The 26,181-nt window shown below is 49.5% G+C and overlaps 8 protein-coding genes and 1 non-coding gene across 9 annotated transcripts, besides 1 other annotated feature; 4 read left to right on the top strand and 5 right to left on the bottom strand.

The window, feature by feature from the left end:
• Positions 1-472: 472 nt before the first annotated feature.
• On the bottom strand, positions 473-1,114 carry NFIA_055010 (uncharacterized protein; the record flags this gene model as incomplete). Its single annotated transcript, XM_001258048.1, has 1 exon — positions 473-1,114. The coding sequence occupies one exon, from the start codon at positions 1,112-1,114 to the stop codon at positions 473-475; it is 642 nt and encodes a 213-aa protein (XP_001258049.1).
• A 2,329-nt stretch (positions 1,115-3,443) lies between these two features.
• On the top strand, positions 3,444-3,516 carry NFIA_055000. The gene has a single exon. It is a non-coding gene; the product is annotated as a tRNA-Lys (tRNA).
• A 684-nt stretch (positions 3,517-4,200) lies between these two features.
• NFIA_054990 (uncharacterized protein) lies at positions 4,201-4,422 on the bottom strand (the record flags this gene model as incomplete). The annotated part of the gene is made up of 1 exon (XM_001258047.1): positions 4,201-4,422. One exon carries the CDS (start codon positions 4,420-4,422, stop codon positions 4,201-4,203), a length of 222 nt encoding a protein of 73 aa, XP_001258048.1.
• A 1,399-nt stretch (positions 4,423-5,821) lies between these two features.
• NFIA_054980 (uncharacterized protein) lies at positions 5,822-7,280 on the bottom strand (the record flags this gene model as incomplete). Its single annotated transcript, XM_001258046.1, has 3 exons — positions 5,822-6,138; positions 6,503-6,734; positions 7,149-7,280. The coding sequence occupies 3 exons, from the start codon at positions 7,278-7,280 to the stop codon at positions 5,822-5,824; spliced, it is 681 nt and encodes a 226-aa protein (XP_001258047.1).
• A 2,653-nt stretch (positions 7,281-9,933) lies between these two features.
• Positions 9,934-10,238, top strand: NFIA_054970 (mitochondrial 54S ribosomal protein bL33m; the record flags this gene model as incomplete). Its single annotated transcript, XM_001258045.1, has 2 exons — positions 9,934-9,973; positions 10,069-10,238. 2 exons carry the CDS (start codon positions 9,934-9,936, stop codon positions 10,236-10,238), a joined length of 210 nt encoding a protein of 69 aa, XP_001258046.1.
• Positions 10,239-10,746: 508 nt separating this feature from the next.
• Positions 10,747-14,280, bottom strand: NFIA_054960 (uncharacterized protein; the record flags this gene model as incomplete). The annotated part of the gene is made up of 3 exons (XM_001258044.1): positions 10,747-12,387; positions 12,440-13,247; positions 13,301-14,280. 3 exons carry the CDS (start codon positions 14,278-14,280, stop codon positions 10,747-10,749), a joined length of 3,429 nt encoding a protein of 1,142 aa, XP_001258045.1.
• Positions 14,281-16,625: 2,345 nt separating this feature from the next.
• On the top strand, positions 16,626-17,209 carry NFIA_054950 (uncharacterized protein; the record flags this gene model as incomplete). The annotated part of the gene is made up of 2 exons (XM_001258043.1): positions 16,626-16,815; positions 16,884-17,209. The coding sequence occupies 2 exons, from the start codon at positions 16,626-16,628 to the stop codon at positions 17,207-17,209; spliced, it is 516 nt and encodes a 171-aa protein (XP_001258044.1).
• A 1,755-nt stretch (positions 17,210-18,964) lies between these two features.
• NFIA_054940 (putative sensor histidine kinase/response regulator) lies at positions 18,965-23,080 on the top strand (the record flags this gene model as incomplete). The annotated part of the gene is made up of 2 exons (XM_001258042.1): positions 18,965-22,711; positions 22,766-23,080. 2 exons carry the CDS (start codon positions 18,965-18,967, stop codon positions 23,078-23,080), a joined length of 4,062 nt encoding a protein of 1,353 aa, XP_001258043.1.
• Positions 23,081-23,438: 358 nt separating this feature from the next.
• exg2 (putative exo-beta-1,3-glucanase) lies at positions 23,439-26,056 on the bottom strand (the record flags this gene model as incomplete). Its single annotated transcript, XM_001258041.1, has 3 exons — positions 23,439-23,853; positions 23,913-24,925; positions 24,980-26,056. The coding sequence occupies 3 exons, from the start codon at positions 26,054-26,056 to the stop codon at positions 23,439-23,441; spliced, it is 2,505 nt and encodes an 834-aa protein (XP_001258042.1).
• Positions 25,926-25,957: a microsatellite.
• Positions 26,057-26,181: the final 125 nt, after the last annotated feature.

The raw sequence follows: 26,181 nt of genomic DNA, 5'->3' as shown, positions 1-26,181 counted from the left end.
TGACTCAATGAAGACAGCTTGCAGGGAGCTCAAGTCTGAGTCACAAAACTTGCAGATAGTCCCGGCGAACCCTCGAATTGAGGACAGGAAATGTAGGGAGGATACGGATACATCCTCGGCTTTCTGGTTTTCCTTCTTTTTTTTCGTGATTTCTGGCTTTGATGCAAAAGCTATAGTTTCGTTCTTGTAGAGAATCGAAATCAAAGCGTAAGGCAGTTCAAACAGCTTCGCAGAATTCCAGGTCAAAATATGGAAAAGCCAATAACGGAATGGCGTTGCAGGCTTGCATGAATGCCAACACAAGCAGGAAGAAAGGAATCTGTGCCGGTGTAAGCGAATCGGCGCTGGAGGTCCTGACGCTCAGTGACGGTGGATTTGGGGCGTCCTTGACTCGTCGTCGTGTCTGGCGTGGCACAGAGGATTTGGGACATTGTTGTTATTTAAAGCGGATTCAAAAACAGTTTATAACAATTCAACGATGGTATCCAGTTGGTCGGTAGATGCGCGAAGGAGATTCCTTGGAGCGCTCAACGCGGTCTGCCGCATCAGAGTCGTACAGGGAGCCGCGGGACGATCCGCGTGGAGATTGGTAGACGATCACACGACGACGCTTGAGAGTGCGGGGCTCGCGCTCGATGATCTCGTTGCAGGCAATGGGTTGCTGTGTGGTTGCCTGGCGAGGCGCGATGGGGTATGTGCGATCGTAGCTGATGATAGGGGTCACAACCTGAACCCGGGCTTGGGTCTGGCTCTGAGCCTTCTCCTGCTCCTTGCGCTGCAGACGCATGCCATCCTCGATCGCCAGGAGGAGGCCCCGGACAGCGACGCAGTCCCGGGGGATCTTGACCAGTGTGGGCTGGCTCAACTCGCGGTCGATGACGGACTTGGCCTTGCCATTCTCACTGTAGAGGTACTCGGCCACGTCGAGGGCGTACTGGTGACCACGGTCACAGAGGGAACGGTCTTCCTGGTGGACACGCAGGGGGTTCGCGCATTGCGAGCAGTGGCTGGCATGGCGCTCGAATGCGGTCATGACATATTCCTCGTCGTCTTCGAGCTCGCGGACGCGCAGCACGGGCGCGACGGGCTCGGCGCTCTCGATCAAGGCGGGCATGGTGTATGATCGACGAGGGCGGACGACTCTGCGGGTTGAGATTCTTCTGATGAGGATTCGTTCCCGTAGGGACGACAAGAAAGACGGTGGGTGGAACAGACGACGCGATGAGTCGTAGGGCGACACTGTGACTGCTGTGAGTGAAGCAGGGAGCAAGGCTGATTGATTGCCTCGAGCTCTCTAGCTGGTAGACGTTTGACGCGATTCAGAGAAGCGCTGAGAAGTAATAGCAGTTGGTAGATGGTAGAAGATATTATAGAATGCAAAAGTAAAGCGATGCTTGATGTAATGACAGACCAAAAAAAAAATTCGAATGAGAGGAGGGACGTTGAGGTGATATATAGTCACCTGGAAGAGAAGGCATCCATCGTCGAAAGCCGAGTATATAAGACTGCAACTAACGAAAAAGGGTCTAGTGATGGAGCCGATCGGTCTAAAGATAGGATGACGGCATTGGTCACAAGCGGGTGTTCAGAAAGAACGCCTTGTGGCCTGTGGAACAGTGGAGGGTGGAGAGCGGGAGTGTGTGCACGGCAGCCTAGCAGATGATGCTATTCCCGTTCCACTCTTAGTGCCTGGTGTTTGCCTGGGGCGGATGACTCGACGGAGTCCTCAGGCTTCCACAAAACGCTGCGACTGGCCAGTCTGCTGTGGCTGGTGCATGCAGGCAGTGCTTTTAGACTCTGATTATTTATTCTGGCCAAGAAAAGGGCGTCTGCTGCAACACTGTCGGCCACAGTTTCTGCTTGTTGGTTGATTTCTGGTCTTGTGATTGGCCTAAATGCCGTAACTGGCGGTCAAAACCTCTCTTTGACACCATCCAGGGATGGATCCAGGATCACCCGTCCCCATGTCTACTGGAGGTCTAGTCCGTCATCTGTCATGATTTATGACTCCATGTGGTGGGGACGCTGCACAAAAGGGTACAAGTGACATGCAGATAGTTGCATGCTTGCAGTCCATCTAACTGACTTTGGAGATGTCCAGGGTACTCTAGATCTGGTTTACTCATAGCGATCCCTGTCGGTTACCTGTTCGGGATTCGGGGAGGATTCGAGTCAGGATCACAACAGGGAAATGTCGGATTTTCAGCTGGAGTGTGTAGATACTGCAAAGTGTCCTGTCCAACTGTGGCTTGACGCTCTCGTGTTCCTAGTTCTTACGGCTTATCCATTTCCTCAACTACACCACTTCCATCATTACTGACTTTCGTTCTGGTTACTGATAAAAATGGTATCATCATGACCATAGAGTTTGTCGCCGACCGTCCAAACAATATCTCCGCTACACGCTCTTGGATCTTGTTAACTTGGAATTATTGGTCTTCCTTTGCCCACCCGGCGACATGTTGACGCGGTGCAACCGCTCTCTAGATCTCCAATAATTCCTGAGACGCGGGACGGTTTCGGACCATTATACCGGTAACCTATACCGTGCTTCTGGCTTTGATCATGTACAGTGATGCTATTTGGGTTTTGCTATTTGGTTTCAGAATATGCATCGAATGGGAGTTCTGTTCCTTGCTGGTCGGGATGATTATCGCGATTATGCGCTCGAGCCTCAGGGGTTGCACTGCCTCAGCCTCTCAGCCTCAATCTTCCTCTTCCATTTTTTCGACTCTGACGCTAGTGACTATTGTTACTGTTCAGCCTCAAGCCACAGAGACTACTCTCAGTCTGAGATATGTGGCTTCTTCGTACTTCTCGTCCCTGTTTATCATACTTAGCCACAATCTGACAGGCCAAGCATCCAACACGAGCTCAAGTCTCGGCAACAAAAGGCCAGCTCTGATTACGTGCTGCCTGGGAATCCGTGTTCTAGGCTTCTGAATTTTTCGAAACTATGTCTGAACTGCGAGTCGAGATTCTCAAGTTGGCTTCCGGAACGATCGTCGTTGCACCGAGAATTCTCCTTCTCGTGGGCCACAATCCTCGACTACAACGCGCGATTCGCCTTGAGATAGGCGCAGACTTCGCAAAATGTCGCAAGTTTGTACCGGTGCTCAGGATCGGAACGTTCTCGTCCAATGGACCATATGCGAAGAGACATTCAGAGCGTCGGCTCTATATTTATGTCTACCACTAATTGACGATTCGAGAGGTTCGAGCAGCACTCACGGTGTCTCCCTCAATGACTTACATGTCTCTGTCTGATTGGATTGGATATGCTAAATTTTATGAAGAGACATCCCCATAGATCTTGAGAGAGTGTCAGGTGCACAATTACGACTGCCGCGATTATCTTGTGGTAACTGTCTTGTCGTACTGGGAGAACATAGCCGCAGCATCGCTTTATTGGAAGGATTACGGAAGAGGTCTTCAAGAAGCCAGCCGGGCTAGCTCAATCGGTAGAGCGTGAGACTCTTAATCTCAAGGTTGCGGGTTCGACCCCCGCGTTCGGCTTCTCTTTTTGCTCTTTTTTTCCCTTTCAACGTGAAAGGAAATTTTTGCGACATCAAGTCTTCGTTGTGGATCGCGAGGTCGTTGGTCGGAAGCTTTGCTTGGCTCCACTGCGTGGCCCGCTCCACTTTTAGGGCCATGCGTCAGTGATCATCTCCATTAAGTCTTTTATATATGATCAATCTATGAAGGTATTCACATTATATAGTATAGAGATTAGAACTAACATTATATAGCAATTGTAGACTCCGAGGGTATAACCTCAAGTCTAAAGACAGGTCGCCACCATGCAGTCATCTACAAAACGCACAACTACGTCTACACATCTGCAACAACAAGGACGATGAAGCAATGGATTGACTATCTAAAGCCTATCCACAGTAAGCCTCGACCATCAAGGTCAAGCCATCAAGCCATCATCGTGCGGTCGTCAATCATAAAGAATCCCCACCAACAAATCGATAAGATCTTCCAAGATCCAAAGCAAGAGAACCAAAGACGAAGCAAGAGCTGTCTATCCATAGCCATCAGCAGCTGCTTTGATCCACAGAGAAGTTTGATCTCACCATCACGAGGAAAAATCATTCATACGAAGCGTATTAACGATGTCGATTATGCAACGTCTGTCTGCACAACAGAAAAATTAGCACAATCCTGTGTCTCAGTACGCAAAGGAAGAAAACAAACCTAAGCCTTCTTGCAGGTGAGAGACCTCATGTCGCACTTAGGACATTTACCACCGCACCCCGTCTTGTTGAGGCAGACCTGGCCGCAGTGGTCGCGTTTGTCGTCGAGGTTGTTGACTGGGGTGGCCGCGTCGTTGGTAATGGTGCCCTCGACGTCTGGGACAGCTGCGGCGCTGGCGATAGCGAGGAGGAGAGAGAGGCTGAGAAGGTTGAAAGACTTCATTGTGTTGAAGTGGATGGTTGGTTGTGATGTTTGAACGATGTAGATGAGATTGATGGAGTGCGAAGTGGAAGCAAGAGAGGCAGGTGGTGATGAGAAGAGAAGAGAAGGGAGATCGATCATGAGGGGGTATTTATACCTGAGAGGCGAGAATCTCAAAGAAATGTTGTGAATAGCTTGAGAATATGATCGTGAAGATTCATAGGGATAGTGATATAGAGACTTCACGTTTTTGCTAGTAGAGTTGCACCAGTGAAGAAAGGAGTAGGATGGCTTACCAGTCAGAACATACAGAAACGGAGGCTTCTGGGATAGGTCCGCCCCTTAGGCTGAGCTAGTGAATTATTACTGGCTTCTACTAGCTTCATCAATAATGAAGTCATGCAGGTAGCCTGATATCTGGATGGTTTGTTTATGCGCCTGCTGCTGTGAAACCTCAACTTAGGAGTTTTTCGAGGGTTGCAGTCGTGATGATCCCTGAGGCAAACAAAGAACCTCTATCTCTAAACAATTTAGCTTTACTTCTCAATTTCTGGGTTTTAGAAAGAAAGTGGATATCTCGAATCACTAGATCCACAGAACCAGCCGACTTGTTGCCAGTATACACTGAGATCAACTCAGGTTTAATACGAATCTCCAAATTTCATGCCCCATTTGTGCTAAAATAGTATGCGCCGAGTATAACAATTGCACAGGGTCAGTTAGCTGCTAGTCCGAGGGCAGTCTGGTCGAAGAGCTTGAGAGAGTCGCTGTTGCTAATCCGTTGCTTCCCCCAACGGTGACGCATTCGCCCTTCGTGACGGCGAGAATGCAAACTATTCGACTCGAACTGTTCTACATCTCTCAGAGTGCCTTGCGAGCCCGAGGCCCAGCCCGTACCCCCAGAATCAAGAAGTATACTGCCAGAAGTACAGCGGCAAGTCATTGCCATCCTAGAAGTCCATACAAAGTCCCCAGTATGCACACATTTAGAACACTTGAATGAGGGGAAGGCATGAGCAACTCGTCATTAGATATTTGAGACTTCCAGCGAGATGTCTGTGCCTCTAGTTAAGTGGTGTCAGTGAGAATATCATGTACCATTCTTGATAATTTGGGAATGACACATGGTGTGTGCAATTATATACATGCTGCTCTGTCCCTTCATTTACGAAAGACAATAGGAGATGGCAGTCCTCGGCTTCCATCTTCTGTCCGGTGCAATCGCAACTTCGGATGCTTATCATAAAGGTTGAGTGAATACCCTGATTGTGTACAGATACCACGAGTACTCCTAGAGTTGCTCACTGCTAAGCGGGCGGCAACTGAACTACAGATATCTACCAGCGCGACTGTATGAATCAACCGTGGTGCATGCAGAACCGAGCCGATAAAGAAACGCTACCTCGATGAAAGAAAAGGGCTACAGTATAAGATGACCGCCTATATTCTTCAAAACCGGGAGAAACGTTCTCTGTAAGCTCGTGCAAGGGAGCAGCACCTTCAATGATCCATTCGTCTCCGTAACAGCGTAGCAGGAGACGAATGCGGCACGGATGTCCTCGACACGTTTAGGGCCCAGGTTGTTATTGGTGGAAACGAGGACCTTGCTGGCTCTAGCAACGTACTGGCAGACGTGCTTAAAAGCGATGAGCGCATACTTTCTATCCGCTGGGTCCCATTCACTCAGTGGTTCCTCCCTCGTGCGTTGCAGATGCGATCGAAGCTCGCCGAACATGTCTATTCAGGTCCTCCAATTCATGGACATTTCCAAAACAAACCAAGCCTGAAATGGATCCTTCTGTTCTTCCGATGGGTACCGGCCAAAAAGTGTACGGCTATCTTTCTCAGCTGATACAACTTCGCGGAGTATTTGGAACTCCAGAGGAAGAAAAGCAGCTATGACAATCGGGCCCAGCTTCATATGCTGCGAATCACGAACTATATCCGCTGGGCGGCAAGACATGCAACATAACCTTCATCTCCAATAGTTGTCTTTCCCAAGCCGACGACGCATGGTATGGACAATACCTTTCTCATATGCATCTGTATCAAGAGTTCCCTCAGTTCAAGTAGGGTCTTACTTACCTGTGAATCGCCCTACCCTTATACGAGGGAGCAGCGACACAGGACTGAAATGGATTGGGGTTTGAAGCGCACGAGGAGCAGGGTTCATTTGCGACACGCCCACGAGCCTGCAGAAGGAAGGCCGAAGACTGCCCCTGAGAGTTCAGAGGCCGTTCGATAGGCTCGCCCACCGAGTTCACCGACCAATCCACGTCGCGAACGATATCCGCAATCTTCACGAGGCTCCGGTCGGTCGACGTCAACTTGCCCTGGAAAGAGACTGGAACTATTAGCCCCTGTTGAATACGGAAGCAAGAAGATACATACGCTCGTTTGCCGCGAGCAAAGCCCCTTCCCGACGAGCGATAGGAACCCATATAGCTGACGCACTGCTAGAGTGCGGAGCCAAATTCCGCTGATGGTCTTAGTTCACACGACCACATTTGAGCTGATGTCCCTTGTGTTGCCGTACCAGAAAGAGTAGTCAGCATTGCCCGTCAAGTTGAGAATGATAGGATCAGGCGCTGTCTGCGGTAATCATGCCATTCATCTTCGGTGGCACCAACACCCGGGGTTCTTGCTCTGCTGGCTGCAGGTAAGTGTGAGTCGTGTCGCAATTTCTTGTTGCCTAGCTCTCTGTGGAAGGCCGAGGTGGTCCAGGTCCTAATGCTCAGCCGACTCACTGGCTGGCCAAGTATGCGGCAGAGTGTCTCCGCCGCACCTTGCTGGATGACCTCGGCTTTCGCAAGGTCAGCTGCCTCATCTGCCGTGTTGTTGTCGTCTAGGACATTTGTTGAACGAGCTGCGGGGACCATGGACTTCGGGAGATTATACGCTGCGCAGCTAAGTGGGGGAATGCCGATACTGTTGCATTCAATCTAGCGGGCAATGCTGTGCTCATAGAACAATGACCACACTTTCTGGGATTCGCGCTGTCCAAGGCAGTGGACCCGCCCAGAAGCCTGGAACAGTGTGTTGATATTGAGTGGTGGCTCGAGCAGGATGACCCTGCTGCACTCTGTATGCTGACCGGACGGAAGTGTATTGTATAAATCATCCTTCCAGTTGTGCTCTGCAACCCAAGGCACTGCCGCTAAGTACATGGATGGTTAGAGACATGAGCTCATCATCAGTGCTCAGGAGTCAGATAAATCTGCCTGCCAGGACGTTTTTAAGATCAACTACCCAAGGAAGGAAGATAAGATTGAAATCGGAAACACTGAAGGCGATGGTAAAGAAAAGATGAGAAATGTTGGCTGAGAGGAGGTTAGAAGATTCATGCTATTCAGCAGTGAATAACGCAAGGCCACGCACTGCGTATCACAAAACTCATTCACCGGCCCAGTCACGGTTGGAGGTCGGACCATCTTGCCATTCCTGCTTTCGTTCTCCCCGCAGCCGGGTAGAGAATCCGTGCTAAAGCCAGATGTCGTCGTATTCATGGACTAGTAGCGTATTAGCCAAAGCAAAGTAGCTCTGTGGTGGATGATCAATCCAGAGTGAAGGACTCTTTGTCGTGGACCTGTATGGACACTTGGCACAGCTTACTATGCATTAATACCCTTTTTTCGCCTTCTATTTCTTAGCCACACTTCGTTGCCATACTTGAAAGGAGTCCTCAGGGGCATTTCAGTCGACTTCAGTGTCAAGTTTCTTTTTAGCGATGAACCCTTTCGGATATAGACCCTCCAGAGTATAGTACTCTTTTCGTAGCACAGCACGGCATGACAGGTGGTATGAAAAGCTTTCTGTTGGACTCGTCCCATAGATTCCTGTATTTTTTACCGCAAATTAAGGCTCCATCAGCCAACGGACATGGAATGTGGAGATAAGAGACATGCTGTGGGTGTCAAAACCCGGTGTGGCTGGTGAAGGTGCACAGTGCACTATTGGTTTCGGTTGCAACGGACGCAGAGGTCGGCTGACGGCCCGAGCGGATTTCAAGATCATCACCCATGTTAGTTCCAGGTTTTCTTGCGATGCCATATCAAGTTGCGATTGACTTGGACCCCGCATCTGAGAGGTGAAGGAGGGTGGGATATCTCGGAATGGCGGGCGACCAGGTTAGCGATGGAACTCTTGTCCGAAGATAAGTCTTGCGGTGCGCTCGGTCGATATTCAAATTTGGAATGAACTTTAGGGTTCTCAGAGGGATACTCCGTCTTCAAATAAAAGCGCTCGTTGACGGTGGACGAGTGTGCATGAATCTCTGGGAATACTTGGAGTTGCCGGAAATTTTCTGATCGATGACATCTGGGCTTGCCACCTTTTGAAGGACTGCAGGACCAAGGATCCGCATGAGCAGTTGCATGCATATTCTTCCGGTGCGGATGAAGCCAGCACTAAGTGAGCTTCGAGCATCTATCACTAGGTCACCCGACGACTTCAGGGCCCTTCGAAGCGTGTAGATCACTAGACGGCGTACACCATATGTGTGTTTGTCTCCAATAGAATCAGTGACTCTGAACCGACACCCTCGAGATGGGACTTACTTCTGTCATGATGTTTAAACATTATATATTCAAAATGGTCAACTAGTCTGCAGCTGACGGACCAGTGTACTTTAGTTTGCATGGCATATAAGAGCAGCCGCAAGGCAAAATCCCGAGATTGAGTCTCCTCGGTTCCCATTAGTACTCATGAGGAGGGGAGCAAGATTCAGGCTTCTCGCAGAGATTTCTCGCGGGTATTCCGCTCGCAAAGGAAACTTGTAAACTTCTCACTGCTGACGTCCAGTACTCAAAAATGAGAGCATTCAACGAATGCAACAGCCAACTGCTTGCCTTCCCCCAAATGGCGCACGGCACAATTTCAGCGACTGGTCATCAAAGTCACTTCTCATGTATATAGGAATATCACTGCTTTGGGCCAAGGATGCATTTGCAATGTCATTGCTGGCGTGCAGCCGTAATGCGCAAGAGGGAATCAGGGAGTGAAGATCATTGCCATGATAGAATCTAAGCCGAAGGCTCGTACTAACTCATAAGTGCACAAGCAATTGTATATAGCATAAGTAAAGAAGATCTGAAGTTACTAAACGGACAGAAGCATAGGAACTCTTCTCATATTTATACAGTTTGAAACGGCATGACGAAGAGGCTGATAGAGGATTTCAGCAAGAGTCAGGACAAAGATAGGTACGATTGCTCCTGGTACATCAAACTGCTGTAGAAAGAGCCCTCTGATATAACACAACGATAACAAACAGACAGCTCATTAAGCTGACACACATCATAATAATGTTTGTCAATACATGGAGAGGTACCTATCCCATGTACCTGCAGCAAAGGGCAAAGGCCATCCGTAGTCTTGGCATTATCCGCATTCCGCACTATCCCATTCCAGGACATTAAATATCACGTGACAATATCCAGATCCAAAGTTCTCTCCACAAACTCCGATAACTCGGAATCCGTCACGACAAGTCTCCATCCCCCTCTTGCTGTCCCTCCCTTGGAAGTCGCCAACATGGCCAAGAAAGGTATGCGCAGCTTCTTGCTCCAGAGCGGTGTTTCCCAAGCGAACCCGGAGTTTTCCATCCCATCACAATGCTGCTCCGCGGAGAATGGATGACTGGTGACTGACTTGCGATCTTCTTCACAGCGAAATCCCGCACGATCGCCGTTCGCCTGATCTCCATGGCTATGACCGGGTACTATCGCACAATGATCCGCCCCCGTACGCACCGCCCTCTGAGTATGCTCAAATACGACCCCGTGGTGAAGAAGAAGGTCTTGTTCCTGGAAGCGACAAAGGGTGGAAGGGCGAAATGATTTACGATCTCACTTATTCAAATATCTGCAACGTCAAGCTCGGTCGCTTCGAATACGGAGATTGCTCTCGTGGATCGGCTCATCTTCCTCGGCATCAATGAATCCACTCCGTTCCTAATCCATCCAACGTCTCGAAAGGCAGCGACAAGTCGAGCCCGTTACTTCCATCAATCATCATGTACATTAGGAAAACAGCGGCAAAGCGATACTCTGGGCTCTTGAGCGGACCCGTGTCTTGCTAAGTTGTTTTCATTCTGGTCTTGCATTTAGGCGTTTAGAGCAGTACATTTTGGGTTAATTCTAACATGTTCAATATCTCCATTTTCTCTCCATCTTCTCGACTACATAAGTGGTATATCTCCCTTTCGTGACTTGTTCGATCTTGTATAAATACGCTGCGTATCTCGTTTCTCCTCTCTCGTCCACAGTTAAATTGTCGCTAACCATCAGGCGCATTATTGTCGAGCTAAATTCGGGCTCTACTGTCTATATACCATCAACCTGTTCGTTATATCTCTGGCTGAAACGGGCACTGTAGCGGGCGCCTGTGTCCATCAGCAGCTATAGCTTCTTCGCAAGGAGTATGGCGCTTACTGCGTAATCTCCGACTCCCGCGCCTTGCACCTCGTGTCGTCCACCTGTTGTTTTTCGGATTGTTTTCAATCGCTGATGATTGTCTACTGCTTCCGGACGCTAAGCCAGCAGGGCTTGTTCTGCGCTCCAAGTAGTTGGCAGTCCCTTGCGCTTGCCCTCTAGGCTCGGAATTCGACGGCGCCACAGACACTCGTGCTCTTTTATCATTGCTCGTGTATTGAGTCTCCGTATGCGTATCACGATTCGACCGTTCGCTAGCTGGAGAAGCATTGGACTCGTTTGTAAATTTGGGGACCCCCTGCGACGAAGGAGAGCGCTGAAATTTACTGTAAGTGCGTTTCGTGGTGCGTTCTGGTTTCTTGATAAGTTGATTCTTGGAAGGGCTCTCCTCAGCAGTGTTGTCCACAGTCGCTGAGAACTTCCGCTTCTCAATCCTGGTTACCTCTTTTTCTGCCTCGAAAGTGACGGTTTTCTGCTTTTCCTGATCCGCCCTTGCATTCTTATGACCACCAGCCGTTTCCGTCGCCAAGGAGTTCAGTTTCAACGGCTGGTGCGGTGAGCTCCGCGAGTGTTCACCTATCACTCCGAGGTCCAAACTGTCGTCTTTGTGCGATGTAGCTGCATTCCCTTTCTCGTTCTGTTGTTTCGGCATTTCCACGACCGTATCGCCCTGCGGTGACTTGTTCTTCGGCGTGATGTCAAGCATCTCTGCAAGATCGCTAGGTTCAGGACTTAGAGATGAGCCCGATGCGGGTGATAGCTGCCGTCGAATATTTGAGAATGGTACAATCTCAGTTGATGATTCCGGCTTCTCACAGTGACTAACGGGGTCAATATTTCCAGCTCTCGCATTAGTTTGAACTGGGGAAGACAGCCCCCCGCCGTGAAAGCTCTGTGTCCGATATATCACCTCTGTCGTCTGAACAAAGCCCTGAATAGGACTGTCACAGATCCTGTTCGGTGCCAAGGTCGCAGAGGGACTTGTACTCGCATTTGCGACATTAGGAGCTGCAAGGACAGTAGTTCCTTGCGAGTCGGCACATGGGTTGTCGATGTCTGTCGAGCTCAGATAGTCCCTCAGTTTGTCCCAAGTACCCAGGAATGATCCTCCTGGAGGATCATCTGGTCGAGCGATGGCCTCTTTGATATTTTTCATCCAACGCTCCGAGTCCTGAAGCCTTTTGAGGAGAGCATGTATTTCGGATTTCGCCTTCGCTTTACCTGTCTCCAGATTTGACCTGGCTGATTCGGCAGCGCATAGCTTTTCCTTCACCTGTGTGAATTCTTTTTCTTTTCCAAGTAGGTTCATTTGACATGCGTCAAGCTTCTTCTGCAGATTTTCGATTTCAATGTCTTTCGAGGACAGCCTATCGTTGAGTTCGACGATTCTTCCTTGGACTTCATCGAGCTGCTGGGAGACTGTCTTTTGTTGAGCCAGAGCAGCAGCCTTTGACTTTCGCAGTAGCTCAAGTTCCGCTTCCTGTCCACTCATCCGAGCCGCTTCTTGGGTACGGGAGTCCTCTAATTTCCGTATTTGCTGATCTCTTTCCAGGACCTACAGGAATCAGCAATTTTGATTGGTTTATCTTCAAAACTGATTTACTCACCATCGACTCCAATTCGTCTCTTTGCTTCTTCTCTGCATGCTCCATTTCAGCCTGCAAGCCATTAGTGGAACTGCCTTCGTACGACTCTATGTTGATTACCATTGACGCTTGAACCTCAGCCAGCGACTCCCTGATCGCGGCCATATCCTTTTCCGCTTCTGCTTTCTCTCGCAGCAGTTTATGGACTTGTTGCTCAAACCTTGCCTTGGCCTGGTCTCTGGCAATGACGCTCGCTCTGTTCAATTCCTCCCGAATTTTCGTCTCGATGGATATCGTCTTCTGTCGCAGGTTGACGGCTTCAGCCTCGAAATCTTGTGCTCGTTTCATCTCTTCCTCCATCTTTGCTGTGACATCCAGAAGGGCACGCTTTGCTTCCTCGGTTTCGAGCTCCTTTGCCTTAGCATTCTCTTCAGCAGAACTCGCCTTGATTGAAAGCTGCTCGATTTGATCTTTGAGTGCGGCATTCTCCATCGACAGACCACAGACATCTGTTGTTGGAGCCAGGTTCTGCGCCTCAAGGACACTCTTTTCTAGATGTGTAATATGCTGGATAAGATCGATCTCCCTCTCATTGAGCGTCATGAGAGAGGAGTTGATGCTATGCATGCTTGGCTCGAGAGCTTCCAACCTTTTGCGCACGGCGTTGTACTGTTCCTCGTTAATCCCGAGCTGCTTGAGAAGCGCCATATGACAGCCGTTATTGTTTTCGAAGAGCTTCAGCTGCTCCCTAATATTATGTGACACATTCTCGTTGAGCGCGAAGTGTCTTTCGAGTCCCTCATTTAGCTTGAAATCGAACGTATTCACACTGACAGCAACAAGTCAGCATTCCATTCCTGAGACCTTTATCTCAGATCATACCCTGAGAAGATCTTGTGGACGATGTCGTTGCATTGCTGGATATCCACTCTGTCCCTCGAAAGCTGTTCGCTCAGTTCTTTGAGAAGTGAAAAGCTCTTCTCGAGTGTCGATTCCAATGTGGTTTGAGTTGCTGCCTGGGAAGCATTCACACTCTGACCCAGTATGTCAAACGCAGAGTTGAGCTTGCTGAGCATCTCCTGCTGTTCAGTCCGGATTACCGCAAGCTGCTTTGTTTGAACTCTCGAATTATTGTGAATGTACGACTCCAGAATTGATGACCTTCTCCTTTCTTCCATCAACTGGCTTTGAAGAAATACTGTCTTTTCTTCTGCATTTTTCAAGACCAGCGTCATCGCTTCAACCTTTTTCTCGGACTCTGCGAGTTGACTTCTGTTTTTCCCGAGGAGGACCGCGGCCTGAGAACTCTGACGCCTAGCATCTTCAATGCCAGACTCGATTTCGGTCCTTTCATTCTCCAGAGTTGCTTTTGAGTCTTTGAGTCGGAGGTTCTCATTGCGAAGGCTTCGATACTCAAGCCCAAGCTCGTTGAGAATACCCTTGAACTTCGCTAGCTTTGCTTTCCAGTTCTCTATCTGGGCTCTTAATGTCTTTGATTGACACCTACTACGCTGTAATTGATTGTCAAGGGTCTCGAGCTGATTCTTCAGACTCTTGTTTTCCTCCGCCAGTTCAGACATGTCGGCTTCCATTCGCTCCTGTAAATTCGAGGCAGCGATTTCATTTTCTTCTCGAACTCTCATCCGATTGATTAGAAGCTGGAACAGATCTTCCTCTGACAATTGCGAGCTTCCGTTGTCCGAAGCCAGTGTCATTGTTCGTTTCGCACTTGGCACCTTTTTCCCGTTTGTGGGACGTCGCTTCGAGATCCTGAAATGATCAGTCGTGGGCCCCAATGAGTGCATATTAGGCACTCCCTCTTTGTTTATGGCCTCATCCTGGCGGTTGGAATTTTGCTGCATAGCAGCAGCCCTTTCCTGCTCTTCATTGTGATGTCTTGGCAAACGAGGACCATGGTGTTCAAGCTTGGAATCCGTCAGTAACTCTGGCGAAAATTTCGAGAAGACTTACACTCGGTTGGGGAGTCACAGAGTTTGCATTATCGTCTATGAAGTTAGACCTCCTATACAGGACTTCTTTCGGGCTTTACTCACCTGGATTTCTTGCATTCGCAACGATGCGTTGAATACCTCCCTCTGTTTGCGAACCACCGTCTTGTGCTCTCTGGCTTTGCAGTCGTTTTTTTGGAGTGTTTCTGCAAGCATCGCTTTCAGCGCTGTTACAACGGTTTTCTGCAGTTCCCGACTCCTGGGGTTTGTGCGTTGCTGGAGAGCAGGGCCTCGTCGCGCTCGAGCGGGATAAGTTATTTTGGATCATTCCGTACATCGTGCAGTCCTTGTCCGAGGCATGAGAGATAGAACTTAAAGGTCAATCAGTATATGTGAAAAGTGGCAGCACTGGAGGAACGAACTTTACTTGATCCTGATGTCTGACTTGGTCAGTCATGCCACGCCTATTAGTTTGTTCCAAGGAAGGATTCCTGGGTGCCGAGCAAGGCCTCTTTGTCATCGATTGTAGCAGAAGTGGTCTCCCACGTGGACCAGGTTTTCCAAAGCAGAATCCCGCGACATCGAGTCCAGAGCTTTGGGGGCGTTCAAGAAGCAGTGGAGCAGGACGAGCGTCTTGTGGTCGACTTGACCCCTCGTCTTTCTCCATAACCGTCTTCAGACTCGATGATATGGGTTCATTGTCTTTTTGTTCCATGTGGAGAAGCATTAGATCTTCATCACCATCATATTGAGTAGCAAGGCCGTCACGTTCGAATTCAGATAGAGCTAGAGAGTTACCAGGCGAAGAAGGGCCGATGTTTTGATTCTCCATTTCGATATTGTGTTGATTGCTCAACTCAGCAATGAACGTCGGCTTCGCTTGAGATGTATGACACGCACATTGGCGTCGTACTCATGGAAGAACACTTGCGGATGTCCCCAAGCTTTAGGATAGTTCTTGTGCAAGCCTGAAACAACACGAGCAAGGAAAACGTTGAGAGGCGAAGGAACTGAATGGAAAGAATCCTTTTTGAGATGAGAACGTAGGATGAAGATCGCCAGCTCCCTCAAACAAGAAACTTCTTCGTCGGATGGTAGCTTCCACTTCGGGAAGTGCCTCGTCTTTGCCTCATAAGGCATCAAATTTCCGATACTATACGTCGGTATGGACTCACATCATACTGGTGCCTTTTACGGAGGATGCTCTTTCTGAATATTATACATACAAGACCAACAGTAGTCCCATACCATGGTTTGCGTCCCTTCTAACCATGTTATGTATCGAAGGAGTTCCTCAATTTTGAGTACAGGCAAGAGGGTACCTTAGAATGTATCGTCACTCATGTATACGGCATAAAGAGGTCAGGACCTAGACTTAGTGATGAAAACATGCAAAGGAAGAATGAAAAGCGGCTATGAAGAGCAGCGTAACATGCTTCAGAGTTATTGTAGCTGGGCACAGAAATCAGTCAATTATGTTTGAACTTATTGGATCAATAAGTAAATTCTGGCAAGCTTAGATTAAAACTGCCATTAAGCAGCATATATGTCCATTATACACTGAAACGAAGAATGAAGTGGTACTTAGTGAGTGTTGCGGTGTGTATATTCCCACAGCAGCGCAGTCAGATTCGAAATCACATCAACCCATCACCCGACGGAAGCAAACATCCTCTTTCTTTTTCACGAACAGAAATCCCTTAGGCAGAAAGGCTTCGGTATTTTCTGATCTTGCACGGCACATACAAGACTCCACCTAGGACATAAAGATGGCCTCTTCAGATCCTGGCGGCCAGCGCTTAGCTACCATTGGTTGCTGGATTAAAAATGCAAAACGAGCGGTCGCACCCTGAGCGTCAATCACAGAGAATCAGCGCCTATATCACACTGTGATGAACGTCCCGCTCGACTGATTCGTCGATGGAGTTTTGTCACTGAACTCTGAAAATAGTGCACGTTCCCTGAAGATGCAGAATCTGGTGTATACATGGGCCGAGATAATCGTTTTCGAGCCTATCACCATTCAAGATCAGCCTTGACGCTGCAGATTCTTCACAAATCCTCAAGCCCCCTGAGGGCTGTGGCATGCCTGAGATTGTATAACAGTACCATAGACCCCGGGCTTGTCTTTCCTCCGGCGCCTGTTTATTTGCGATTATCTCTTCCATGGTGAGATTCTGCAACTGTCTCACAGATTCTGAATAGCACATAAGATACAGTGTTAGGAGAGTGAACTCGCCAAGGATCATCTTATTGCGATGTATAGACCTACGATCCTCTACTATTGCGCTGTCTTCAGCCTTTTTCTGGCACGCTCCGCAGCGCAGGACTACACGGACGTTCAAAATGAAGCCGGAGCATCGGGTCCATCGTCCGACTCAGTGGGCGTCTCATCAAAAGGAATGATCGTTCTCTGTACAATTGTTGGTGTGGTTGTGGTCATTGGATGTTTGTTCCCCTTCTCTATCCCGATTTGCTCTCTCCTCTACAAGTACTGATGTATTTTCATCGTGCAGTATCCTCAACAGCTCTATTCTTCGTTGCCAAAAAGCGCCAGTGGGCGATGCGAGAGACTATTCGTCGTTCTGCACGACACGTCGTCCAAGCGATCAAGACGCCCTTGACTCCCCGATTCCCGAAGGTCCCTGAGCAGCTCAGAAGAACCCAGACGAAAGAAGACCTGAAGGAAACAAGGAGCCAGAGACTCAATGACCTGGAGAAAGGATTCAAGACTTCGAACTCGAGCAACTGCTCTGTCCAGATCACGGCCGGCGAACGAGCTCAAGGCAATGAAAAGAAGACCAGGGGTTGGGGATCACGTTTCGCATTCAATCGCTCGTAGATCAAAATGCGTGGGAAATACCCGCTGATGCAAGAGAAGACACGGGATCTTCCTGTCGTTGGTTCTTTTTATGAGTTTGCTACGATTCCTCACGTTCCATTTGTCCTTGGTCTGTGGAGTTAGGGGCGAGAGACACGTGCACCTTGATTTCAATTATAACGATTCCCCTTGTTTATCTATTTGATGTTATGTTAATGCTGAGCTCAGAGCTTCATGTATGTTCACCCGCAACCATACCCTTGAAATTCAAACAGTATCAGAGGGTTTGCTCCAATGTCCCTAAAACATCGAAGTACGGGATTTATAGTGCCTGACTCTCGACTGTAGCGTCAGATACTGTTCAGGGAACTTTTGGAGGGGTATGAATTCTGTGGGCACTGTTGAATACGGACCATGGTCCCACTAGGTATCTCCGAAACTTCTGGAGTGTACCGTACATCCATGCTCAGATTGCCTGTGGCAGAGCGAGGTCAACACGGTGAGTGCGTCAATGGACTGAGGACATGTCTCCACTCGCAGATACTAAGCTTCGGGTTTGAGTGATATAATCAGAGCTTGCCGTCGAGGATTGGTTCTTCCCCTTCTGAACGTTCTAGACAATTGTAGCGGGAAGCTTATCCACAAATAACAAGCCATAGCTTCAAACGTGTGGCTGTCTCGTTCTTGACGAAGGCGAAGGTCAGTCACGGAAATGAGCCCCGAGGATGGTAGTCTTACTAATGCATGTACTTTATGCAGATCTACTCAGATCTATACAGTGCTTGATGAGTATATCGACGGGATCGAAGCAGCTTTCATCTGGGCGAGGACCAACACGGATCTGGATCTGGTCTCTACTACACAAAATGGGAGTTGCAGACAGGACCAGTGTTGCTGCATGGGTATGATTCAAGGAGGGAACTGAATGAGAGTCCAGAACGGCCGCTTGCTACATTGTAACCAAGTCAACTGTGCTCTTTAGTGTGATTCTATCCAGCGTTTGGAATCCTCGTCCCATGGTTTCCTTCACGAGGACGTTTTCAGTTGTACCAGCCCTGATGTGGCTCGAGCAGACTCCCATTTTTATAACTAAAGGCACTTTTTTCTTGTCTGCAGGAGAGAGCTAATGACGTGAAGCAGAGATGATGGTCCTATTGAGAGCGATGTATGCCTAGTCTATGTGTGTGGTATCACTCCGAAAAGGAGGCGACGAGTTTCAGAGCCCAGACCTAACGGATGAATGTCGCCATGAGTGAAAAGCTGGTTTGCCGTGACCGTGGTTTGTTTGTTGATTTGTCGGTGCTGGTCCTGACAAACCGGGGGAGAACCCGACGGAAGATGGACCTTCCAAGGGCGCTCCTCTGGCTGTCTTCAACTTACCAAATACTCAGAGTGGGACTGCGAAACGATTGGGTTTGCGATTCCAGGGGCAACAGACAGTAGACGTGATTTCCTCTTGGTGAACTCTAAGACTCTATCTATTTGGCCATGAAGCTTTGCCCAGCATCTCCTCTCTGTCTCTCATGATACTGTGATGATTGCTGTTCTGTGGAAAGTTAGCAGGTTGCATGAGGAGAATCACGGAATTCGCGGTTGAATTCTAATTTTCTCAACGCAGTCAACTGTACTGTAAGTGAAAATGTCCATATCTCTTCCGATCCTTCGTGTTATCATCGATTCTGATGAGACAGCTTTTTCAAGCCTACCAGCTCCCACATGTCGAACCCAGTACTGTCGCCCTTCTGACAGCATCGGAATACCATCTTGAACATTGAAATGAAACCAGCCTCTGCGTCTGCAGAACGACAAGATGAGAAGCAACACAATATTGAGATCTCGGAAACCGCGAACCCCAGAAATACCCCAGACGAGCACGGTCCTAATCCTGAACCACTGCGCGTTCTCAATTTTGCAAACGACGATGAACCTTCTCCATCAACGCCGGGAATATTTGTCCTGAAACTGCCAAACCTTAGTCCAGAATCAACCGAGCGAATCTTTCCCATCAGCTCAGTCGTGTCGGTCGATTCCTCCGCTCCGCCAACACCGGCAGTGGAGAACCCTGAGGAGCAAAACCCCCCATGGGCTGAAAGTCTCCGTTCAAATTTTACTGGTGGCAAGCAATCACCAGGCCAGCCAGCTACGCCATCGCCCGATGACCGCAAGGACGCACCCTCGATTCAGAGCACAGTAGAAGCCTATGGCAGTTCTTTGAACGTGACTACTGGAAGCAGGAAGCGAACCCCCTTAAAAATTGACTTGGCCAGAGGAATTTCCGACATATCATTATTCGAGGATGTGAATGTGTCTTCCCAGGGGGGCTCTGGCCTCCCATCCTCTGCTGAGGCCCAGGACTCGTACTTCGCAGGAGCAGGGTCCTGGATCGACCAAGCTGAAACAGCAACCTGGGTACAAGACATGGAAGACGAACCAAACTTCAAGCACATTCATGGGCTTGGTGCACTCATAGTGCTACAAGAATCCAAAGGAAGTCTCATCGTCCAGGTTGCGAGCAAGAACACCGAAGAAGTTCTTGGCTACAAACCTGAACAGCTTTTCGCACTACCGAGCTTCTGCGATATCGTGCAGGATGATCAGAAAAAAGACTTTCTTGGCCGTTTTAACCTTGTCCGAGGCAAGTGGTATAATGTCGAGCAGCACGGTCCAGATATCCACGAAGTCGATGTCCGCCAAAGTTACGGGACAACGAGGCGGCTCTGGTGTACGATGCATGCTACAAAGGCAAACTCTGGTCATATCGTATGTGAATTTGAGTTGATGAGAGCCGTTCTTGAATATTGGAAGAACTCAGGGCCTTCGAAATCGGTCTACGCAGTCTATGACAACACAAGCTCAGACGAGAGATCTGATGAGAAGAACAGCACTCCGAGCATGCCTCCTGAGATGCAAAACATGCTGAGAGGAATCAGAGGAAATTTCCGGTCTGCGGATATGTTGAGCGCCTTGTCACTTGTTATCCAGCTAGCTGCGAGCACGTCCTCCCTGAGCATGCTTTTCAACTACTTTATTGGCATCATTAGGGAATTGACCGGTTTCAGCCGAGTGACAGTCTTTTATTTTGATCGTGACGGGAATGCGGTTCCTATGAACGATGCCGTTGACTCGCGCGTTATTGCTAGTTTCCCGGAAGACCTGCATTTCCCGAAACCGCTTTCTCCGAGAGACTTGGAAAGATTTCATTTGGACAACAAAGTCTGTCTCGAATACAGTCATAGGCGATCACACACTGAGCTGGTTTATCGTGATTCTGAGAATTTGCCCAGCGAGTTTGATCTAGACCACTCTTACATGTTGGCGAGATCACCGTACCTTGTGGATCATGTCACCGGAATGCCCGTCTTTGCTTGCATGTCTATCAATATAAATGCCTTCGGACGTGCATGGGGGCTTATAATGTGCCAGTCGTACGAGGAAGAGATGCGATTACCCCCTCCAGTACAGAAGTTCTTCTGGCTAGTTAGCGACACACTTTCAAGCAATATTGAACGTCTTTCCAACACGATGACTGCCCAGATGCAGGATCCTTTCACTTCTTCAAACGACGGAGATGAGAAAGGTGATAGTTTTCAGGTGAAAGACTTACTGACCTTGTTCAAGGCGGATTATGCTGCATCCTTAATGTTAGGTGAAACCAAAATCCTTGGAAAGCCCCACGATGCGCAGGAAGTGCTCGCTTTAGTGGAATACTTGAAACTGAAGGAACTCGGTGCTGTCTTGTGTTCAACGGACATGACTCGAGATTTCCCAGACCTCAACTATACTCCTGGTTTCAAGTATCTATCCAACCTGCTGTACGTACCCTTGTCGACGGACGGTCGAGAGTTCATCGTTTTTTTCAAGGCGTCACAACGCGGAGACACTTTTCGTGCTGGGACTGATGACAATGCTCGATGCTTGGATCAAGGACAGCCGACAGACCTTAGTTCAGAGGCGAAGCTGGTCGATCGTGAGACTGATATATGGAATGCGGGAGACTTACAGAAGGGCCCCTTTCTATCCTTGATATACAGGGCCATGCTGAAAGAGGTGTGGCAGCAAAAGGAAACAACAATGCAAAGCACCCAGCTTATGCGACTACTTTTGGCAAACTGCGCTCACGAGTTTCGGACGCCGCTGAACGCGATCATCAACTACCTTGAAATTGCATTGGATGGAGATCTCACTCAAGAGACTCGGGAGAGTCTTTCCAGATCGCATTCCGCTTCAAAATCCCTCATTTACATAATTAACGATCTCTTGGACCTTACAAACGCAGAGAACGGCATCAGCTTGATCAAAGACGAGAATTTTGATCTCGTGGAGACCATCCATGAAGCCTCGCGCATTTTCTGTGAAGAAGCGAGGCAAAAGGGTGTTGAGCTTCATGTTGTACAATACGCCGACATTCCTCCTGTGCTTGGAGACCAACGGCGAGTACGACAAGTCATCACGAATCTCATCAGCAATGCTGTTCAGCATACATCTTCGTCCGGAACGGTGACTGTCGAATCATGCTTGTTGCCCGATTATACCGAGACTGGGAAACTTGGAATTGAGGTAGCTATCCACGACACTGGAACTGGCATGTCTCAGAACGATATTGAAGCACTTTTCTGTGAATTGGAGCAAGTTTCGAACAAAGACTATATACGAAGTCGACGCCCTCAACGCTGCGACAATGCCAAAACGAGCGACAGTAGCGGCTCGAGGAACATACTCGGACTGGGCTTAGCCCTAGTTGCTCGCATAGTTCGCAATATGAACGGTCAACTCAGCGTGAAATCGGAGGAAGGCCAGGGGAGTTGCTTCAGGATCAAAATGCAGTTTCCTTTACCCTTCGACGAGTCCAATGAAGAGAACCTTGAATCTAACAGAGCGTCGCCGGTTGACAAAGGAAAAGCGAGGCAAAGTGAACCTGAAGACGGCCAAAACGTGCCTCCCAAGCAAGACGAAACTCAGTGCAGCGAAGATGACAGAGCTGGGGCAGGGAAGAATACTGGATCCTCAAAGTGTGCAGATTCCACAAAACATGATAGTCATACATCAGACGACACAGTCACCGCGAATTTTGCTCAACATGACTCTGCCTCGAAGCAAGAAGAATCAACCATACATCCTGACATAAGGACAAAACCTCCGTCTACCGAAGAGGACGGGCAAGCTCATCAACCGCATCTTAGGTCCGCGGAGCAATCTACCAGAGCTTTAGCCGATGAACCGACGAAGCCAATCGAGGAAGCAGCGTCCGGGTCCTCAGAGAGGACGGCAGAACCGAGTCAAACCGAAGCGAAATCCCAGTCAGATATTCCACCCAACGAGGGTGCAACTACTGCGTCTGAAGGATCTTCCAAAAAGCATCTCCACATCTTAGTGGCCGAGGACGATCCGACAAACAGCACAATCTTGCGCAAGAGACTGGAAAAGTCGAGACATACAGTCCATATGACTGAGAATGGAAAGGAATGTGCTTCTGCATTCCGTGACAATGCGCACTCATTTGACGCCGTCCTGATGGATATACAGGTCAGTCACAGAACTTCTGTAGGTAACAATCAATCGTGAGCTGACCTTCAGCAGATGCCGATCGTCGATGGCATGGGATCAACCAAGATGATACGAGAATATGAAGAACTGACATCTCCGACCTCTTTTCCAGCGACTTATCGGCCTCAGCGGATTCCGATATTCGCTGTCTCCGCATCTCTGATGGAGAAGGACCGTCAGACGTATATCGACGCGGGGTTCGATGGGTGGATCATGAAGCCGATTGATTTCAAACGTGTCGCTCATCTTCTGGATGGAGTGTACAAGGAAGATGCGCGCGAGGACAGTCTCTACAAGTCTGGCATGTGGGAGAAGGGAGGCTGGTTCGATAAGGGAGGTGAGAGCTAAGAACTCTTATGTGGAATTGAGAGTTTTGACGGCATGAGACATAGGTGGGAGTTTCATACCCCTCAAAGTATAAAGGTAACATAGATCTAGAGTAGGAAACTCAGACGATGGCCACTATTAAGATAAATATCAGATGCTATTCAATGGAACTAACCATTCAGAAAGAGATTGTCCAGTAAGGAGAGTTGTAGACCATCGCATAACAACGACTTCAACTATATGCGCCATCTATGCATGTATGTATATGTGCATGCTCTATGAACAAGATGTACAACGCCGACAAGATGCTGATGATTTGACCCAAGGAAGAGAAAACGCAAACCAAGTCCGTAAAACCGATCTTTCATTCACAGGCGGATCAATAGTACTCCGGCAAGTTCCCGAAATCTGGCACTGCATCTCCGCACTTGAATGATGGCGCATATGCCTTGGCTGGCATGAAGCCATTCTTCCAGGCGGTCCTGTAGCTCCACTGAGCCGCAGACTCTGTGCGCCAGGTCCAGTAGAACCAGCCCTGTCCGGTCTCGAACGCAGACATCTGCGCCTCTGCGTATGTCTGCAGGAACTTCTTGTAGTCGGCTGAGTACTCGCTGACATCTGCGTTGGCGTTGGCGCAGCTGCAAGGAGGCCCAGTGTCGGCGGTTGGACAGTATTGGGTTGAGTCTGTGAGGGAGAAGGTTCCTTCCCAACGGGTGCCGCGGCCGACGTTGTTGAGGTATTTGGCACAGTCTGTATCGGCTTGGGACCATTCGCCGCAGATCGTTGGGCCCCAGCTATAGAGAAGGGTCAGTATGGTGAGATAAGAAGATGACGAAGAACGTTGAAGACAGACCCTGTGCTTGTAGAGTTGATCTCTTTGATCATGTTGTACCAGTCGTTGCAGATTAGGTTGACTTTCGCGGTATGGTTGAGGCCTATTTGCCCTGTATTGAAAATGGTGTATTGGTGCGTATCCAGTAACATCTTGTCGGGACGGTTCTTGAGCATGCTCTTCCATTTACTCAGGTTCAGGAAGCCATCATGCAAAGCGACGTACGCAGTGATGCCGTTCTTCTGCACGAGCTTAGTGGCCTCGGTCGTCCAGTCAAGGACATCCTCGACTGAGAGCGAGAGCATCAGTGGCTCATTCACAAGCCCGTAGATCGTGACGATATTCTTGTATCGGTCCTGCGCGAAGAATTTGGACACGCTGTCGTGAACAGCGAGAGACCGATTGCGGTTGAGCTCGCCATCTGTCCCATTGAGCCAGCCAATGACACCCTCACGACCGCTGTGATTCCAGCCGTTTTGACTTCCAGGAATCCCGTGCGGGTCGAGCTTGACTCGAAGCCCGTATTTTCTGCAGTACTCGATTGCTCGAAGGAGATATCGCCACGAAATCTTCGCCACATAAGGGTCGTCGTCGTACGTTGCTACCGCCCAGTAGGAATATTGAATGCGGACGTGGTCGAGACCTGCATCTCGGATGTCTGCAAAATCTTGTTCAGTGATGAATGTAGCGTAGTGTTTCTCAAGCGTCCTGGCTGCGGAGCTGCCGAGTCTCTTGGACAGTGTCCATTCATCAATGATCCCTGCGACCGAGGAGTAAGAGTCGAATAATGAAGGAACAATGAACGGTTCGATTGACAGCCAGCCTCCTAGGTTAACGCCGCGGATTGGCTGTGACCCATACGGAAACGGTTCGTTCAAAGGAGGAACATTGTCGTTCGGTCTAGCCGAGTCGTCCCAGGTCGAGTTCAAGCCCATGATGGACAGACCACCAACCGTTTCATTTGTGAACGTGACATTGAAGTCAGTCGTATCATACCATGTCCAAGGGTCCAGATATGTTCCCTGAGCGTAAGCCTAGTATAACGTCAGTAGAAGACCCAGTGAGCAAATCCGCTTGATCAGACGTACAGGAATGCTGTCATGGCTCAACCCGTCCAGATTCGATTTACCAGGCGAGGTTCCTTGTGGATCTGCCGGGTCAGACTTGTTGTCATGTTTCTTAGACACGACGACGGCGACGGGAATCACAATGACCAGTATTAGGATCAGAGCGCCCAAGCCAATCCATTTCTTTCGCTTCCAGAATGGCCTTCCGCCGCCTGCATCGTCCATAGTGCCTCCCCAGCTACCTTCTTTCCGCCATCTAGCTTCCATTGCTGGGCCACCACCTCCACGATGGCGGACTTGCATCTCGGGGCTGCGGCCTTCTTCAAGGTACGCCCCAGATGCGACCCTCGCCTTCGTCCGATCTCTGTGTGACTCGCCAGGCGGATCACGTAAGGCGCGGCTTTCTTCTCCCACGACTGCTCGCTTCTTCTGACGTTTCCTCTCCGCTTTGGCGGCGTCCTTGGCATTCTCGCGTTTCCGACGCTCCTCCTTCTCATATTGAGCCCCGAGCCTAGCTAACGCATCCGCGCTCAGCAAATGCGACGCACTATTGGTCGAATCACTGCTCTGATGCTTCCTCGCCGCTGTCTCACGCCCCGCTTCCCTTCGTCTAGATCTCCGCGCTTCAGCATCCGACTCGCGACCTCTCTCCCGGCGGCCGTCTCTCGTCCGATGTCTCCCATCATCTTCATACGCCCTGCGCCTGCTCTGGCCCTCTCGATCCCTGTCGCGATGCCGCTCGCTTCTCCTCGGAGCCTCCCTCGCCCGCGACCGTTCCCCTCGTCGCGCATCATAGTCATGACCGTAAGATCTGCTCGCTCGCGGCCCCGGGTTGCGCTCATCACCTAGCAATTCCTCATCGGCCGCCCCCTCCGCATCGCGTTCGTAGTACCCGCGCGTCCGGGACTCACGCGGGGGAAGGTACCCGTCCCGTCTGTATCGGCGCTCGTTAAGGCCGTGCTCGAGTTCGTCGTCGTCATAATCGTCGTCGTTGTCGTCAGTTGCGTAGCGCCGTCGTGCATAATCGTAGTCATACCGTGCTTCCCGGTCGCTGTCGCGACCGCCGTAGCGGTCCCGACTTCGGGAGTGACTTGGCATGCAAGTTTTATTCCGTGGGTTGGAATGTTCGTCGGGTGGATGTCAACGATCGGTATGTGGGAGCTGCAGCGGCTTTGGTTTGTTTATGACCGCAGTCGGACTCGGTGGGACCCTTGAGAGGCGTG

The sequence above is a fragment of the Aspergillus fischeri genome, genomic scaffold (assembly GCF_000149645.3).
Source record: "Aspergillus fischeri NRRL 181 1099437636266 genomic scaffold, whole genome shotgun sequence".
Taxonomy (NCBI): domain Eukaryota; kingdom Fungi; phylum Ascomycota; class Eurotiomycetes; order Eurotiales; family Aspergillaceae; genus Aspergillus; species Aspergillus fischeri.
This window is presented reverse-complemented; position numbering and strand designations above follow the sequence as displayed.